The sequence below is a fragment of the Micropterus dolomieu genome, linkage group LG08 (assembly GCF_021292245.1).
Source record: "Micropterus dolomieu isolate WLL.071019.BEF.003 ecotype Adirondacks linkage group LG08, ASM2129224v1, whole genome shotgun sequence".
Taxonomy (NCBI): domain Eukaryota; kingdom Metazoa; phylum Chordata; class Actinopteri; order Centrarchiformes; family Centrarchidae; genus Micropterus; species Micropterus dolomieu.
The window spans coordinates 29,391,907-29,409,096 of NC_060157.1; the positions used below are offsets into that span (position 1 = coordinate 29,391,907).

General features: G+C 40.7%; 2 protein-coding genes across 3 annotated transcripts in view; both read left to right on the forward strand.

Annotated features, from left to right (window-relative positions):
• Positions 1–17,190, forward strand: part of agrn (agrin) — a 376,177-nt gene that overhangs the window by 319,669 nt on the left and 39,318 nt on the right. The gene's annotated exons all lie outside the window — the stretch shown is intronic.
• LOC123975662 (RING finger protein 223) lies at positions 5,351–14,907 on the forward strand. Its single transcript, XM_046057330.1, has 2 exons — positions 5,351–5,712; positions 13,198–14,907. Exon 2 carries the CDS (start codon positions 13,293–13,295, stop codon positions 13,980–13,982), a length of 690 nt encoding a protein of 229 aa, XP_045913286.1. The 5' UTR covers positions 5,351–5,712; positions 13,198–13,292; the 3' UTR covers positions 13,983–14,907.

Consider the following 17,190-nt stretch of genomic DNA (forward strand, 5'->3'; position numbering starts at 1 on the left):
ATAATCAGTGCCTTTTACTTCACCTGTCAGTGCAATGATTAATGTTATGGCTGATTGGTGTAAACATCTGTTGTATTTTTGACAAGTAATAGAAGTCAGTCAATAGGACAACTGGTAGAGGCAAGAAAACGATTACTATTAATAACTGTTTAACCTTTAATTCCTTAGAGTCTGACTTAAGGTGTAACACTGTATACCAAGATCAGTTTGAACTGGGGTAACCACAGGGTACACTGCACAGAATCACATATCAAGACTTGTCAGGTTCACATTAAAGTTTGGAGAATGTGGATTCATCTGCTGCTAACAATAATCCCCCAACAAATGCACTATAAATTATTTATCCTTTAAAAAAATTTAACTATATGTTTGGCAGGTTTTTTTTTTTTTAAAGATTGACATCTTCGGTGGGAACCAGTGGGCTTATGGCTGAGAGCTACAAATATAAATATTGAGACACTGTTGGTTTTGGTCTTTTCATGGGATTTATGAGCAAAAACAAAAATACGTACGCCAAGACCTACTCTTTGCTTTCATTTCACTTCCCTCGATAAATGACTGTAGACTTTAACCTTTAAGACCGGTTTGATTAATTACACAAGTTCTGATGAAAGACTTATAGCAACTCAAAACCAATAAAGTAAAAGATAAAATATTTTCATTGTGTCTACCAAACACACTGTGTGCACAATTATTAGGCAAGTCAGTATTCTGAAAGAATCATTGTACTATGCACATTTTCCAACTCCAAACCATGTAAACTTGAAATGAGTTAATCATTTTCAGGTGATTCAAGTCTTTTGCATTTAATTTGCACCTTTTCTTCGCTGCGCTTTTTGCACCCCAAAATGTTTGATTGTCCAGTAGTCACGGCTCAAAAGTTTAGCTATTTTCAAGAGTGACACATCCGACTGAATGGCATTTTACAATTTTTGTGTTTTCCGTGTCAGTTAAATCTCTCTTTTTGGCCTATTTTACCTGAAGTAATGAAGCTGCGTAATAATCATGCACATCTTGATATAAGGTGTCATTCACTTTCGCCACACCCTCCCTCATTACACAAATACAAATCACCTGAAAATGATTAACTCCAATGAGCATTCAAGTTTTCATGGTTTGGAGTTGGAAAATGTGCATAGACGTAATTATTCATTCAGAACACTTATAACTGTGCATGCAGTGTATATCAATAGGTCACTTACTGTAGGTCCTCTGACCAGAGCATGTTGGTTGGATCTTAATTCCGTCACAAATATGTCTTATATTCTTAGAAACTCAATTTGGATAAGGAAAAATTCAACTTACAAAAAAAAATCCCTCTTTCAGTATTGCCAGACATGCAATAGCGCCGTATGTACAGCGTAAACAGACGTAGCAGTACTAGAATTACAGTATGTATCATAAGAATGTAATATTAAGTATATGAAGAAAAGAACCTATTATCTTGAGTAAATATTAATTGTAAGAAGTTAAAATGTTGACTGCTAGTCATGGAATGGCTATAATAAGGTTGTTCATGAGTGTACCAGAACACCACAGGACACGGTGATATGACTAAATGGTCATACCATCAGACCTGGGTCTGTATGTCTTAGACACTAGGTTGAAGAGATGAACAGAGCTGTCGACTGATTAGATTAGTTAGATCAGATGGCTGGGGAGGCTGCCAGACAGACCTGGTAAACCCAAACGTGAGGTGAGGGTGAGCTAGGAATGTCTGGTGGAATACCCTTGTTTGTTGGATTTTCAACTCCCACCTCCGGAAGAATTCCTTGTGTATCCCAGTGGTCGTCGAGGACACATACATTTCCGGCGGTAAATTTTTCTTTTATTTTGTAAATTACTTTTATTTTGTAAATTGGACTACCCTCCACACTCCCCTCTGCAGTTTGCATACCAGGCAGACATCTGGGTGGATGATGCCATCATCAGGAAGGGGGCTCATGCGTTTGGGTGTGTCAAAATGGCTCCATAGTGCCCCATACAAAATTTTACATTTTTTTTTGCCCACAAGCCAAGTACGACCTAGATGAACAGACTTTTTGTGGAACATGTATCATACCAAGACGCGCAAAAAGGCCTCAAGGACTCATACTCTAAACGCAACAGGAAGTCTGCCATTTTGAATTAAAAGTACAATTTTAGGCAGTTACAGGGTCCACTCCTCCCAAAAAAATAATCCGATTTACTTCAAACTTTCACAGTGCAATCTAAAGGCACTGATGATGAAAAGTTGTGCTAACTGTGAGTTTTTGTTTATTGATGCATGATGTCGAAGTTTGATGATTCGTCATGAAACCAGAAGTTATTGTAATTTCACTGTACATGCTCACATCTGTACCAAACGTCACGTTTCACAAGAGTCCGATCTGCTCATCTGCTCAGACATTTTATAGAGCAGATGAGCGTATATAACATGGATCTTTCTGTCACAGAGTCCAGTCTGCAGTGTAGTTCATACACTTCAATCATAAACCACAGAACTATAGACAAACATTAGGCTTCATGATTAAAGAAATTTGCACGCGCTCACACTACACACTGATTTAAAATAAACTACTAATTTCAAAGTCGGTGAATTACTCAATTCTTGCATGTCAGTCTGGGCATTTTGGAGGACGGGAGCCTTCCAATTGAAACCTGTGAAACATAGCTAAGTCCGCCAAATAAATATCCTAAATATAGTCATAAAAATGCATGTTTACAGTTAAGGTCAGCCTGTTAGAAAATGATAATTAGCAAACAAATATTACTTAAACTTAGTTCAAAAGTAGGACCTTTGTTTGGAATGCTATTCTCAGTACTGTGATGACCCCTTGGAAAGCTCAGTAGTGCAAGGTTTGTAACTCTTCTGTCCTGAAGTAGAAATAGAGCTGAAGAAGCCTCTTGGATAAGAGGCAAAATGTCTTAAAGTATCTTCAACCAAGCCCAGTTGCCCTTGATTTTAACCTTCCTTGAAATACTTCCCTCTTCCTCAATAAATGACTTGGCAAAAAAGCACAGACAATGCTACAGTAAGAGCACGTAGGGCGTGTGGCCATAAAGATAATTTGATGACCTAAACTGGCTTACAGTAAACTGTAAAATAAACACTCGTACGTAAATATTTTTGTGTTAACCTGCTTTGCTTCTAAGTATTTTTGAACCACACCTGTCACACCTAGATAAGACCATCTCCTGAAAAAATATCCCTTTTAGCCCAAAACTAAACCCTTCACCTTAATTCTACTAATATGTTCTCCAGTCATCCACATCTTTTTCCTTCTCTCAACTCTGGCACCTACCTTGTTGACAGTAAAGAGATGAAGCATACAGGAAGTGTAGACATGCTGGGTGCTTGCTCCAGGAACCAATTTTTCCATTCAAAGTTTCAAATTCACATAAAGGCTCAGAGGTTTTGGAAAAACTGACGTACTGCTGTTGGTGGTTGCTGAAGTGCAGAGAAGCGGATGGGTGTTGGAAGGTGTAAAAGCACCTTGAGGTGTCTGGTTTCCTTATCACCTATACCCCAGAAGGCCTGTATCGGCTAACGTGTCAAATATTTGACATTACAGCTAACCTCAGTGTTTCATGCATTATCACAGTGTACCGTCAAGTTTAGGGCTTCATGGTGACCTTTAGTCAAAGACCCATGACACACAACAGCAATGTCCCTAGTTCCAGGGACCTTTGCTGCAGGTCATTCGCCTCTCTCTTTGTCATCACATCAAATTCTCTACTGTGGTCTAGCAAATAAGGTGTGAAGTCTGCCCTCATACGCAGATATTAAGCAGATATTAAGCAGCTATTGAGAACTGGGTTCAATCCCCCACTGTGACCCATCCACCATTGTGTCCCTGAGCAAGACACTTAACCCCTAGTTGCTCCAGAGGTGTGTGACCTCTGACATGTATAGCAATTGTAAGTCGCTTTGGATAAAAGCGTCAGCTAAATGTAATATTACAGTAAACACAAGGCTGATATTTTCAAGCCAGTGCGCACATCCCCCACTGCCCATTCCTACCAGCTGTCTGAGATGTAACATTGTATGTTTTATTCTGAAAGAATGCAATGCCCTTGGTGGCTTGGCGATAGAGATAGAAAATTTCATTGTTGCTCTCTAGTTTTGGAGTAAATGTCTGGCTGAGTGGAGGGACAGTCAACATTGTGTCATTTTATAGCTTCCCTGCTCATGTGTATCCCTCCCAAGCCTTAGCAGCAGCTTCACCCAACCCTCCATTTTACAAGATAACTTACCGCAGCTTATTACTTTCATCCAGCCACCCACTAAATCTTTGACATGTTTATTATGAAGCCAAGTTCATGGATTCTAGGAAGGGGAATAAAAGTGGATAACTACTCCTTCCTCAAAGCACTCAACTCAATGCCCAATAAATTACTTTGCTGATATGATACTGTGTTTGTGTTACTAAATAACCAAGTCAGTTAGGCAGCTGTTATTGCAGGGACATGCTATTGCTAATGGCCCAGAGCCATTAGTCATTACCATAAAATAAAATGAGTAATCAAATACAAAGTGTAACACTTATCCTTCAAGTCATCTTAATGGGCTCTTTTTCGTTTGTTATTTTTATGTTTACTTCCTGAATTAAATACTGAATGAATGTTTAGTAGAGTCTTTGAAATGCAAATTTAGAGAATGCTCTTCTCTGCTTAATGGTGAGCTCGACATCTAAGACAAAACATGACGTGATTTTTGTCATTACAAGACACTTTGCCTGGCGAAGTGTAACTGGGAAAGTTTTCAAAATACACTACTCTGAATTCAGACTCTGGGAACAGCCCGGCTAGTGACCAGCAACACAGTATGCCAGAAGGGAGGTGGAACAACAGGCTATTCACATAGAGTGGTGCTCCGGTGGGAAGATAGTCTTTTATCGTCAGCTGTTACCTTATCACTGACTTAATGGAAATGAATTCTTTATATGTATTGTGCAGCTTAGGTATACTGCAAAAGCTCCGTTGTTTGTCTTTTGTGTTTAATGCCCTGGGGCAAAAAAAAAGGTGCTGCCTGCAGAGTTTTTTATGAGCGCAAATGTAAGATATCGTTGACAACAAAGGAAATGCAGCTGTTGGTTGAAGGAGTTATTACACTGCACGTGTTTGTATATTGGGCTGGAGGTGAGGGGTATTTGCATTGTCTGTGTGTGCATGTGTGTGTGTGTTAGTGAGGGTGGGGCGACAGTGAAGACAGGTAGACAGAGGTGAGGAGTAAAAGAGAAAGATATCAACAAAGAAAGAGGGAGGGGGGTGAGGGCAAGAATGTGTATTTATCCACTTGAATTTTTGAGACGTCTCCTTCCTCCTCCTCCTCGCTCTCCGCCTCCCCACCTCTAGACACCACCTCAAGGCTGAGACAAAGAATAAAAGCATTTGCATAAAGTGCTAAAAAGGGAGCTGACAGAGCAGTGCAGGTGATACTGGCAAATGGGCGCAGAGGAAGGAGGACACAGAGCTTATCCTGACATAGAAAGCTATTACAAAGCCTCTGAGCACACACACCTGTGACTTCGGCAGGTTATTCAGACCAGCACAGAAGGAGGACCTTAGCCTGGGCAGAGGCGCAATTAAAATCCCAAACTCCCTGCTGGGATCTCAGAAGTCAGTTGACTTTGACTCCAGAAAAATGCATTTTCAAGTGCAAAGGGAGTGAGCTTATCCTGGCCCAGAGAGATAAAGAGAGGATCATCTGACATCTTTTCCAGTTAAGAGGTAAACTGAACCTTTGGTCTAAATGTTGCCTTGAATCATTTTGCTTTTTCTACCAGTTTGTAGCTTTTGTTTTCATTTATACCTTTTAAATATGAGCTGAATTCTTTTCAAGAACTGCAGGTCTGTGAGTGAAGAGAAAAAACTAAATACCATTAAAACCTAACTCCAGACAGTTGGATTAATAATATTAATAAATTAGGTATTTCCTTTACTTTATTTCTTTAGCTTAATTAAGTTGCAAAAAAATGTGAGGGTGCAGGTAGATTACTTCGGTCACATGGTGGATAACAAAACCTCACGAGTAGCTTTCTGTATATTCAGTTAGGATCTAACTGTATTTCCTGCATAGTCAGTTGGGTTCACACATGTGCTATCTGTAAATGCCCCCCACCCCCAGTCAAACGGCAGGTAGACAGGTAGATCAAGTTTCATTTACTTTTCAAAACGGAAAACAGGTAGGGCAGCTTGTGGATGATGGTTGAGCTCAACATTCAGCACACAGTGAAGATGCACACAGGTGAGCCTGACACAAAGAGGCTACATCTCGAAAAGAATGCTTCAATTTGACTAACACAAAATTAGGTCTTGTGACCAACAAGTGACTTAATGGGTCACTGGGGCAGGTTAGAAAAACGTGTCATCGGGACCATAAATTGAATCTTAAAGCAGAATCCTGTACAAAGGCAATAAAGGTACGTCCCCATGTTTGATGTTGATATTTTGGGTTCAGCAATGACTTAGTCTGAGTTAATATTTAACTCTGCTGTACATTATACGTCCAGTCAGTGTGGCTCTATGGATTGCCTAAACCTCAAGCTGGACTCTTTGAAGCAGTATTTGTGTAAATATGCTGTAAAGGGTCAGTTATAACTTCTCCACATTAAATTGAGACTATGTAACTTTAGCTAAAGAGTGGCCACTGTGGCTAAATGAGATAATTACGGAATAATGACAAATGGCTAAACATTATGTAACTGTCAAGTCAGTGAACTGAATCAAGCTTAAGTTTGCTAAGACGAGCTAGCCACCATAAGCTACTTGTTCTACCAGACCAAATAAGGCTGTACTGTGGCAACTAAAAACCTGAGTGTATTGATTTGAACAAGAGTGCGTATAATTAATTGCAATAAGTAGGCCTACAAGAAAGAATGAATTCTTTCTTCTTTAAAAAATGTGCTTAGTCTCACTTTAAGTATCTCTTCACCACCAATAGAAGTTTCATAGCTAGACCATTTATCACGATGCTGATCAGACAGCATGGGTATTGCACGGGTGTGCCTTAGGCTGGCCACAATAAAAGGTCACTCGAAAATGTGCAGTTCCATCACAGCACAATTCCACAAATTTCGCCAGAAGTTTTGAGAGAGTGTGCAATTGGCATGCTGACTGCAGGAATGTCCACCAGAGCTGTTGCCCGTGAATTGAATGTTCATTCCTCTACCATAAGCCGTCTCCAAAGGCATTTCAGAGAATTTGGCAGTACATCCAACCGGCCTCACAACCGCATATCACGTGTAACCACACCAGCCCAGGACCTCCACATCCAGCATCTTCACCTCCGAGATTGTCTGAGACCAAGCTCATCTGCATGCTTGTTGTCCTCATCGGGGTCTCGACCTTACTGCAACTTTGCACAACCATTGAGGAGGAGTGGACCAACATTTCACTGGCCAGGCAAGAAGCAAATGGTGGTCACACCAGATGCTGACTGGTTTCCGGAACCCCCCTTAGCTCCCCAAATACAGTGAAACTGCACATTTTCAAGTGGCCTTTTATTGTGGCCAGCCTAAGGCACCCCTGTGCAATACCCATGCTGTCTGATCAGCATCTTGATATGCCACACCTGTGAGGTGGATGGATTATCTCGGCAAAGGAGAAGTGCTCACAAACAAAGATTTTGACAGATCTGTGAACAATATTTGAGAGAAATAGGCCTTTTGTGTACATAGAGAAAGTCTTAGATCTTTGAGTTCAGCTCATGATGAATGGGGGCAAAAACAAAAGTATTGCGTTTATAATTTTGTTCAGTGTAGATACGTTAATGTCACAGAACAAAGCCATGTAATTACAGTAGCACAAACTGTATGCATGTTTTTTTTGCCACAGGAACATACTGTACATGCATACTGTTAGTGAAAAGAATTTCCCCTCTGTTTACTTCAGGTAATATTAGAGCATATCCATATCCATACACTAAAAGAATAATGAAGGCACAGCAACTACAGAACACTTTGGATGACACTCCCTTTTATGGGTAGGCACACAAAGAATTAGGGTACTGCCCAATATGTACTCAATCACTATGAATTGCATATTGCCTACTAAATGAACTACCAGTATGCCATTACTCGCAGACTGTACAACTGTTAAACTAATTTCTAGTATTATTTCAGAGAAATTAAAGGGTGGGGAGAAATGGTTATGGCTATTATTTGTGGTTCAGATTTAGTTTTAAAATGAAAGAATTGAGGTAAAATAACTTTTATAAGCGAAGATGGACCAGAAATGTTAGCAGGTACAGTTGGTATAGTTTACTGAGGCCCCATCCACACTACTGCGTTTTCATTTTTAAACGGAAAACGAAAACATTCTCCATCCAGCATTTTAGCTGCGTGTAGTCTGTTTAGCTCTGTAGTGTTTGTTTCTGGCTATGTACATTATCTTATAATGTTAACCTAACATTGCCTAACTTAATTAAACAGAATAAATACACTACAGTAGAAAGAAGTGTTGCTGAATTCGCCTGCTGTGTTGACTGCATGGGTCTGTGCGCTTGACTGGCCTGCTGGCTTGCTAGCTACCCTTGCAAAAGCTTGTTGCGCTTATTAGCTTAGCCATCAATTTCCATTCACTGTAAATATTCTAAATCTACACAGTTGATTTCCCACCACAACAATTCATAAATGAATTTAGTGATGAAATAGCATACGGAAACAAAAAAGAACTCCCATAGGACCGGACCTCATTCGGAAAAATATGTATGGTAGTCAACTTTGCCCTGATGATGGTCAATTTAAAATTGTAGTCCAGGGTTTATCTGAGGATTTCCGGACAGTTATGTGGATCAGGTAGTTGTAGTTCCGGTGATGCATGTCATGCATCTGTAGAGAACAGCTGTGACGGGACACAAAAATGGCGGTGATATAAGCACCGTCAGGTCATGATCACCATTAGGCACAGACAGCGCAAAATGGCATTACATGGAAATTTTGGCTTCCTTTTTGTTCATTGGGAGGAAGTGGAGATGCGTTGTCTACCTTTATATGTCTACAAACCTACAAATTCCATTTCATTGTTTTTATCATTACACTGCAAAACAAAGGCCAAACAAAGATGGTGTAAATGTAGGCCTATACACATCTAGATGTGAATACCAGGAGATAAAAGCTGAAATTCTGAACTCTTGTCTCATACTAATCTTTTGATCTTAAACTCAAATGTCTTCAGTGAACAACAAAAACACAGGAATTTACCTTACCGTTCCAGTACTTTTAGAGGGGACTGTACGTTAAATCAGGTCAGTGTTCCAGCATGGTGTTCTGTTAAGGACTGTTCAGAGAATCATTAGGAGTACAATAACAGCCTGAGGCCACCACCAAAACCGCTTTTACTTCACTGACTTTTGACAACATGAGACTGTGTTTTTGTTCTGTTTGGTGCTCTCTTGGTTGCTATTTACATAGTGCACATTCTACTAGGTAACATAGCCTGGGGCTTTTAAAAAAACATTTTGATTTTAAAGACCTTCAGGCTGATCTCTATAACCCGTGAATGATATGAAACATATATTGATTAACCTAACTTGTGTGCAAAGGAAATGTACTGGAGCTCCGGGAAATGACCATACCTGACCCGATAACAGTATTTCAATTTGAGCAATAGGGAAACTTAGTCCCGGTCAGTGATTGGGGGGCTTTAAACTGATAAGACAAGTGTAATTTTACAGAAAAGTCTGGGCCTCCTCCCACTAAAGCATGTTCCGTGGAGATGAAGAGAGAGAGTTGGCAGTGCAAGAATTTCAAGGGCAGATGGAGCGATTAGAGAAGGAACAAGCAGGGACTTTGTATAGATGGGAGTAATAGGGCAGGACCAGCCCCGAGGGCACAGACAGGAGAACACCTGTCCTCTGACCATCAGTCATCCCTAACACACAAACAAACACAGTCTCCTTCACATTCACAACACCAGCAGGTAGCTTACTACCATGAAATATTCTTATCATCCTAAAAAAGAAAATAAGACAAGGAGACTAGACTCAGAAGAGAGCAGCAATGTGGTCCTCAAAGCAGACTTTACAATATTAAAACATGGTCCTGGTGTACAGTGAGAAGACATGGTTTGTTAGTTTACCGTGCTGTCTGATACACAGATTTGAACACACATGCTCAAAAAGTCACTTTAACAAAGCCGCCTGTGTTTATCCCACGATGTTGTTCCAGGTAGGGCCACATACTGTAACCCGCCCAAAACAATCTTTCATCAGTTGCTTGATTCAAGAAGGGCCCAAGGACTCCCTGTGCCGGCTGTTGTACATTTGCATGCTAGGCTGGCTACCATATGCAAACTGCCCAGTAGAAATTAAAATTTTCAAGTATATTATACAAAGATAAGCTCTTACCTGAGCTACATGGATATTTAGGATATATCAGCTCATTCTCATTCCCAGGACTCAAATGCCAGTGCACAAGTTACTCCCTTCAGTGTCTGTATGAGACACCCGAGGCTTTCTTTATTTAAAGATATTTGGTGGCTTTTTAGCCTTTTATTTAGATAGGAGAGAGAGAGAGAGAAGTAGATCATGTGGGAGAGAGAGGAGAAGACATGCTGCAAAGGGACACTGGCAGGAATCGAACCCGGGGCTAAAAGAGCAAAGGTTCACACTTGCGGTGGGCACTCCACCGACTGAGCCACCTGCATTCCATTCCCTAAGTTTTCATCACATACTTATGTCACGTAATGTTCAATTCAATTTTATTTATATAGCGCCAAATCACAACAACAGTTATCTCACAGCGCTTTTCATAAAAGAGCAGGTCTAGACCGTACTCTGTGATGCTCCCAACAGTTCCCACCAAGAGCAAGCACTAGGCGACAGAGGCAAGGAGAGAGAGAGAGAGAGAGAGAGAGAGAGAGAGAGAGAGATGATAATGTAGTTATTTCAACCCAAACCATGATGTTTTCCTAAACCTTGACAAGTAGCTTTTGTGCCTAAAACCTAACTAACCATTGTCACCATTTCACAATGTTGAACACATCTTAAAAAGGCAAATTATACAGACTCTTGTGGGTATCTTGTACGTCTATATATGGACACACTGACAAAGCGTTGTTATTTGACGACCTAGGATGAAAAAGTGTTGGATATTCTGGTACTATGTAAGTTATCTTAATTACATAAACATGTTATACTGTGTTGATTTACCCTGTCTGTGCTGTATCAGTTTTACATATTCTCAGGGGTCAATTTGTTAATTCAATTCAAATTAGCTTTATTGGCATGAATGTGATTGCCAAAGCATCATACATCCTACATAAGAACAATCAACCCCATACATTTCATTAAACAATTCATTCAACAAACGAATTTGTTAATTGTAACTAAGCATATGCAACAGGGAGCCAGGGAAGAGATCTTAGTATAGGGGTAATGTGAGATGATCTATTTGACCTTGTGAGTAATCTGGATTGCCTGCAGACAATCAAGGGCAGACATGCTGAGAAGCAAAGTCATGAGAATAGTGTGTTACAGTAATCATTGCAAGATAAAGGCATGTTTAAGCATCTCTAATTCAGCAGGTGAAACTACAAATATCAGTTTAAAATCTGGTAGCTGCTTAACATGGGTGTCAAGTTGTGACAACCTGATCAAATATTGCCCCTAAATTACGCAGGTTGGAGTGAATGATACTTTGGATGATCATGGGGGGAACTTTTTCCAGAACAAGAACCAGAACCTCCATCTTATCACCATTTAACTGTAAAAAATGTTCTGCTATCCAGTCCATAATAGAATTTAGACTGTCTAGGAGCCCAGATAATCTAAAAGCCTCACTGAGTTTGAAGGACAAATGGAATTGGATATCATCCGCGAATAATGATCTGTCCTAAGGGAAGCAGATATAGAGAGAATAACAGGGACCCTAGAACCAAGCCCTGAGGGACACCACAAGACAGTGGCGAGGAATCAGACCCACAGTCTCCAATAGAAACGGTGAAACTTCTGTCAATGAGGTAGGATGAAAACCAGTCTAATGTTAACTCTGATATACCCACCCAGTCACATAGCCTCTTGATCAGGATATGATGGTCAATTGTGTCAAAGCAGAAATGAGGTCAAGAAGTGAGCACTCACCCACATCAGAGGATATTATAATATAGACCCTCCAAAGAGAAGATTCCATGGAGTGCCATTTCCAAAATCCTGACTTATCATAAACATTGTGTCTCTACAACAAAGCAGTGAGTTGGTCGGCCACAACCTTCTCTAAAATGTTAGACATGGGCAAAGTGGGATCTACGTTTTTTTCTTTAATATGGACTGGATAGCAGCAGGGCCAATAACTACTAATAATAACTAATTTTTAAAATAGCTTAGGTCTTCTAAGCTGAAGAGTTCAGAGCAGTAGTACTTAGAGAGGGGCAAGAGTTGGGCGGGCAAGTCCCAGGATAAATACTGGAAATTAATAACCATATCAGCAAAGAAGGTGAGGAACATTTTACAATCATCTGTAGAAAAACATGGTTGCTCAGGTCATGAGCAAGAAAAAAACACCCACTCAACACACTGTTTCACATTTACAATGACCTACTCCTCTTATTCGCTACTGTCACACTGAGTCATTCGCTGGTCTAGAATTATAACACCAAACTTTACCAACAAGGGCTATTATTTTTTAAGTCAGTGGAGGTTTATCATTTTTATAATTTATGGTGGAATCAATTGTCTCAAATATGGTTTGTCAGGGCTTTTCTTGTTCATGGCCTGAACCCTTGTTAAAATCTAGTCGTGATTGGAAAATCATTTATTTTGTTCCCTTAAGAACACTATGTCCATCACCAACACTCCCTCTGTACCTGCAACTATGTATCAGTCACACTATATAAGGGGGTGGATATGGTCCTTGCCATTCTTGTGCTGTCATGGAACTTTACTGACTCATTTGTTTGTGCTTGTTGCAATTGCTTCAGATCTACTAAATCTACAATATCCCTCAACACATTTGACCCATTTTGCATCCCCCTGTGATTGAATTGTTCATTGACATACCAAAATCCTATCAGCTTTGTAAGTTCAAGTTTGTGTGATCAACATTCAACTGGGCTGAGTAAAAAGAGCACGGATCCTGAATCCTGTTGGGATTATGGTTATACATGACTGAAAAAATGGCTTGCACTTCATTGCACAGTTGTCATGATACCAACAGCAAAATACCATGTGAAATATAAAAAAAAACAAATCTCTAATTTTCATTAACTCTCTTTTAGGATAATTAAGAAGTTAAGGACAGACCAAGAAGAGGAAAGACACGGTGGGAGAGACCAAAAGACAAAAAAGAAAGAGAAGGCTTGTATTTCTGAAGATGGAACAGTCTCCGCAGATTTGGCACATTGCCCCCCAGGACACTGCTGGAGAGCTGCAAAAGAAGGTATCAGCCATGAACCAGCCAGAGTGCTCCATCTGCTACAATACCTATGACAATGTCTTCAAAACACCCAAGATGCTGGAGTGCACCCACACCTTCTGCCTAGAGTGCCTCTCCCGCCTCATGGCAGTCTCACTGGATGACCAAGATGGTAACGGCGGCAGCACTCGCCTCTCTTGCCCCTTCTGCCGTCACCCCACCACGCTGCCCGAAGAGGGACCCCCGGCTCTGACCACCAGCCGCGAGGTTCTCTGCAAGCTGCCCAGCCACCAGCAGCAGGAGGAACCAGTGTGGTTGGAGGGGGAGAAGCTGTGCTACAAAAGCTCCAGTCACAACGCCGGCTTGGGTGCCCCTGACAGTCCCACAGCCTTCTGCATCTGTATTGACATTGGGGCCAGCAAGACTGCGGACGCACCAATCCTGACGCGGACCCGCACTTTTGGTCTGCTTGACCGGCTGGCGGACTGGAAGAGAATGGTGCTCTTCATCGTGCTCATCGTGCTGCTTATTGTTGTTGTGTTGTGGCCACTGCAGTGTGTATTCAGCACTGGGAACATGCGCTGTATGCGAGAACCCATCCACCCCACTTCCACTACAACTACAACTACTCCCACCACTTTCAGCTGACTGCAATGTACATAATATTGTAAATGATACATTACATGACTATCTTAAATATTTGATATTGTAACTTTTTTTGTACATAACTGCACATTAGTGCGCACATTGTTATTGCTAAACAACTTTTAAAACCTCAGATTTTTTATCTACAACTGAACCACATGTGTTTTTAGGCTTTTTAGATGACTGCCTCCCAGTGGCGGTTGGGACACTATGCAGACCGCACCAGGAGACAGATGAAAGTAGACTGAAAGTAGCACAGACTGCACAAATTGTTTTGACGTATTTTGTGTTATTTGTTTCATTTATCATCAGACTAATATGAATTACTTGAATTTTTGAATTATAATCACAGTTAAAGTCTACACATAGCGACTTTATCTCCACACAGCTGTAACTTATCATTTTTAACAGCTATACATTAGCAGTAGTACATTACTAAACTGTTCATTCAAGCTTGTAAAGACTGGAAAAAAATAATGACTCCTTCAAATCATGTGAAACAAACATTCACCAAAATCAATTTGACACTTCATTGTGGTTTGAAATTAGAGAGTTTTTAGTAAAACTGCTTTGATGGAATTTCTTGTCATATTTGGACACTCGGGACATCAGATAACAAAGGACATGAGTGGGTTGATTTGTTGTTAGTGTCTTCTCAACATTCAGCGAAGCCAAACTGTGACATTTAAAATGCTTACATTTATTAATGAAATGTGAACCTTGTTTTGCAAATATCTGGTTGAGTAAAGAACAACAAAAAGTCAAGTTAATAGTAACAATGAAAGGTCTGCCACAAAAGAAAATGAATGTAATCTCAATGTGCCAATTAAGATTCAAACTTTATATATTGCCCATTCGATTTGTGTGTTTTGATATGTCCTTGTTTACAAAACTATATTAAAATATTGAGGTATTAACTCAGATAACATTTGTGTATGACAGCCTCATTATTAAGATTGACATCAGTTAATTGCAGTTTAGCATTTTCATGCATTTTCTCTACATCTTAAAAACTAAATTTACAACAGTGTCAGTTGGTGATTTAATCTGTTTGAACAGCAGGTGTAGTAAATTCTCCTTAAACAACACAGCTTCTGACGTGCTTGAATGCAAATTAAAAAGAAGTATTAGTTTCAGGGTCATGTTGCGAAACAGTCGACCCATTCACTGACCGCTGTTTGTCATTTCCTCCCTATCTGAACCTTAAACACATGACTATAAAAGTAAAGCCCTACTTCGTCTTGACAAGAAGTTTGCGTCATTTATTCCTGGATTAGGTGAGTCAGATAAAGGACAAGTTAGGCTGTGGGGTTTTCCAAGTAGCTCACTTGTGACACATGGTTGATAAGACGGTTATGTTAAATTCTAACATTCATTTAGGAGTGGCCATAATCAAAGTGCAACTTCCTCAAGCAGCATTTCAACTGCCAGTAAACATGGCTAAGGAACCTGCAGAAATAATACGAAAAATACTCAGTCAAGGCTTGAAAAAGACTGGATTTTCCCCCTAAATGAATAAAGGCGTATAAAAAAGAAGAAAATAATGATATGATATATGTACAATTTCTTTAGCTTTTGACAGTTGGTGTAATTTGCTCTAGGGCATTTAGCTACACACAGAAAAAAAAGCCTAACACCATGTGTTATGTTTTCTTCAACACTTCATGTAGCTCATGTGTTAAAATGCTTAAAAATAAGCACTAATTTAAAGCTCACTGGTGAAATTTGTGTTTTTCAGGAATGCATTTCCTGGCTTGCTTTTCGATATTAATTAGTTATCTTCTGTTCATAGAGCAATATTCTCTGTATCATGTAGTTCACGCAGTAGAGCACTTTTCCAACACAAGACACAACAGGTGCGTTTGAGATGACTGCAGCTGACTTTAAAAAACAACGCCGTCAACCCAGACACAAACTCAACATGAAGACGACAAATACCGCGAGTCAAATCTCAAAAGGTTTTGCACAGGTGTTCTGTCGATTTATGCTACCTATCAAGATGTGCTACTTAGCAGTTCTGCGCATATCAGAATACGCTACCCCTGATATCTTAAATAAAGATGGCATAATATAGTATTTCAACATGCTCCCCATCTCCGTACATTACACATGGAGTGAGTAGTGGTGCAATATGAAATGATTCTGTAGTGGGAGCATTATTTGATAGAGGATATTCGTCTCAGAATACGCTACCCCTGAAATGATGTTATAATACACTGCTCAAAAAAATAAAGGGAACACTAAAATAACACATCCTAGATCTGAATGAATGACATAATCTCATTACACACTCCTTTCTTTACATAGTTGAATGTGCTGACAACAAAATCCCAAAAATTATCAATGGAAATCAAATTTATCAACCCATGGAGGTCTGGATTTAGAGTCGCACTCAAAATCAAAGTGGAAAACCACACTACAGGCCGAACCAACTTTGATGTAATGTCCTTAAAAGAAGTCAAAATAAGGCTCAGTAGTGTGTGTGGCCTCCACGTGCCTGTATGACCTCCCTACAACGCCTGGGCATGCTCCTGATGAGGTGGCAGATGGTCTCCTGAGGGATCTCCTCCCAGACTAAAGGATCCGCCAACTCCTGGACAGTCTGTGGTGCAACGTGGTGTTGGTGGATGGAGCGAGACACTATGTCCCAGATGTGCTCAATTGGATTCAGGTCTGGGGAACGGGCGGGCCAGTCCATAGCATCAATGCCTTCCTCTTGCAGGAACTGCTGACACACTCCAGCCACATGAGGTCTAGCATTGTCTTGCATTCGGAGGAACCCAGGGCCAACCGCACCAGCATATGGTCTTACAGGGGGTCTGAGGATCTCATCTCGGTACCTAATGGCAGTCAGGCTACCTCTGGCGAGCACATGGAGGGCTGTGTGGCCCCCCAAAGAAATGCCACCCCACACCATTACTGACCCACCGCCAAACCGGTCATGCTGGAGGATGTTGCAGGCAGCAGAACGTTCTCCACGGCGTCTCCAGACTCTCACGTCTGTCACATGTGCTCAGGGTGAACCTGCTTTCATCTGTGAAGAGCACAGGGCGCCAGTGACGAATTTGCCAATCTTGGTGTTCTCTGGCAAATGCCAAACGTCCTGCACGGTGTTGGGCTGTAAGCACAACCACCACCTGTGGACGTCGGGCCCTCATACCACCCTCATGGAGTCTGTTTCTGACCGTTTGAGCAGACACATGCACATTTG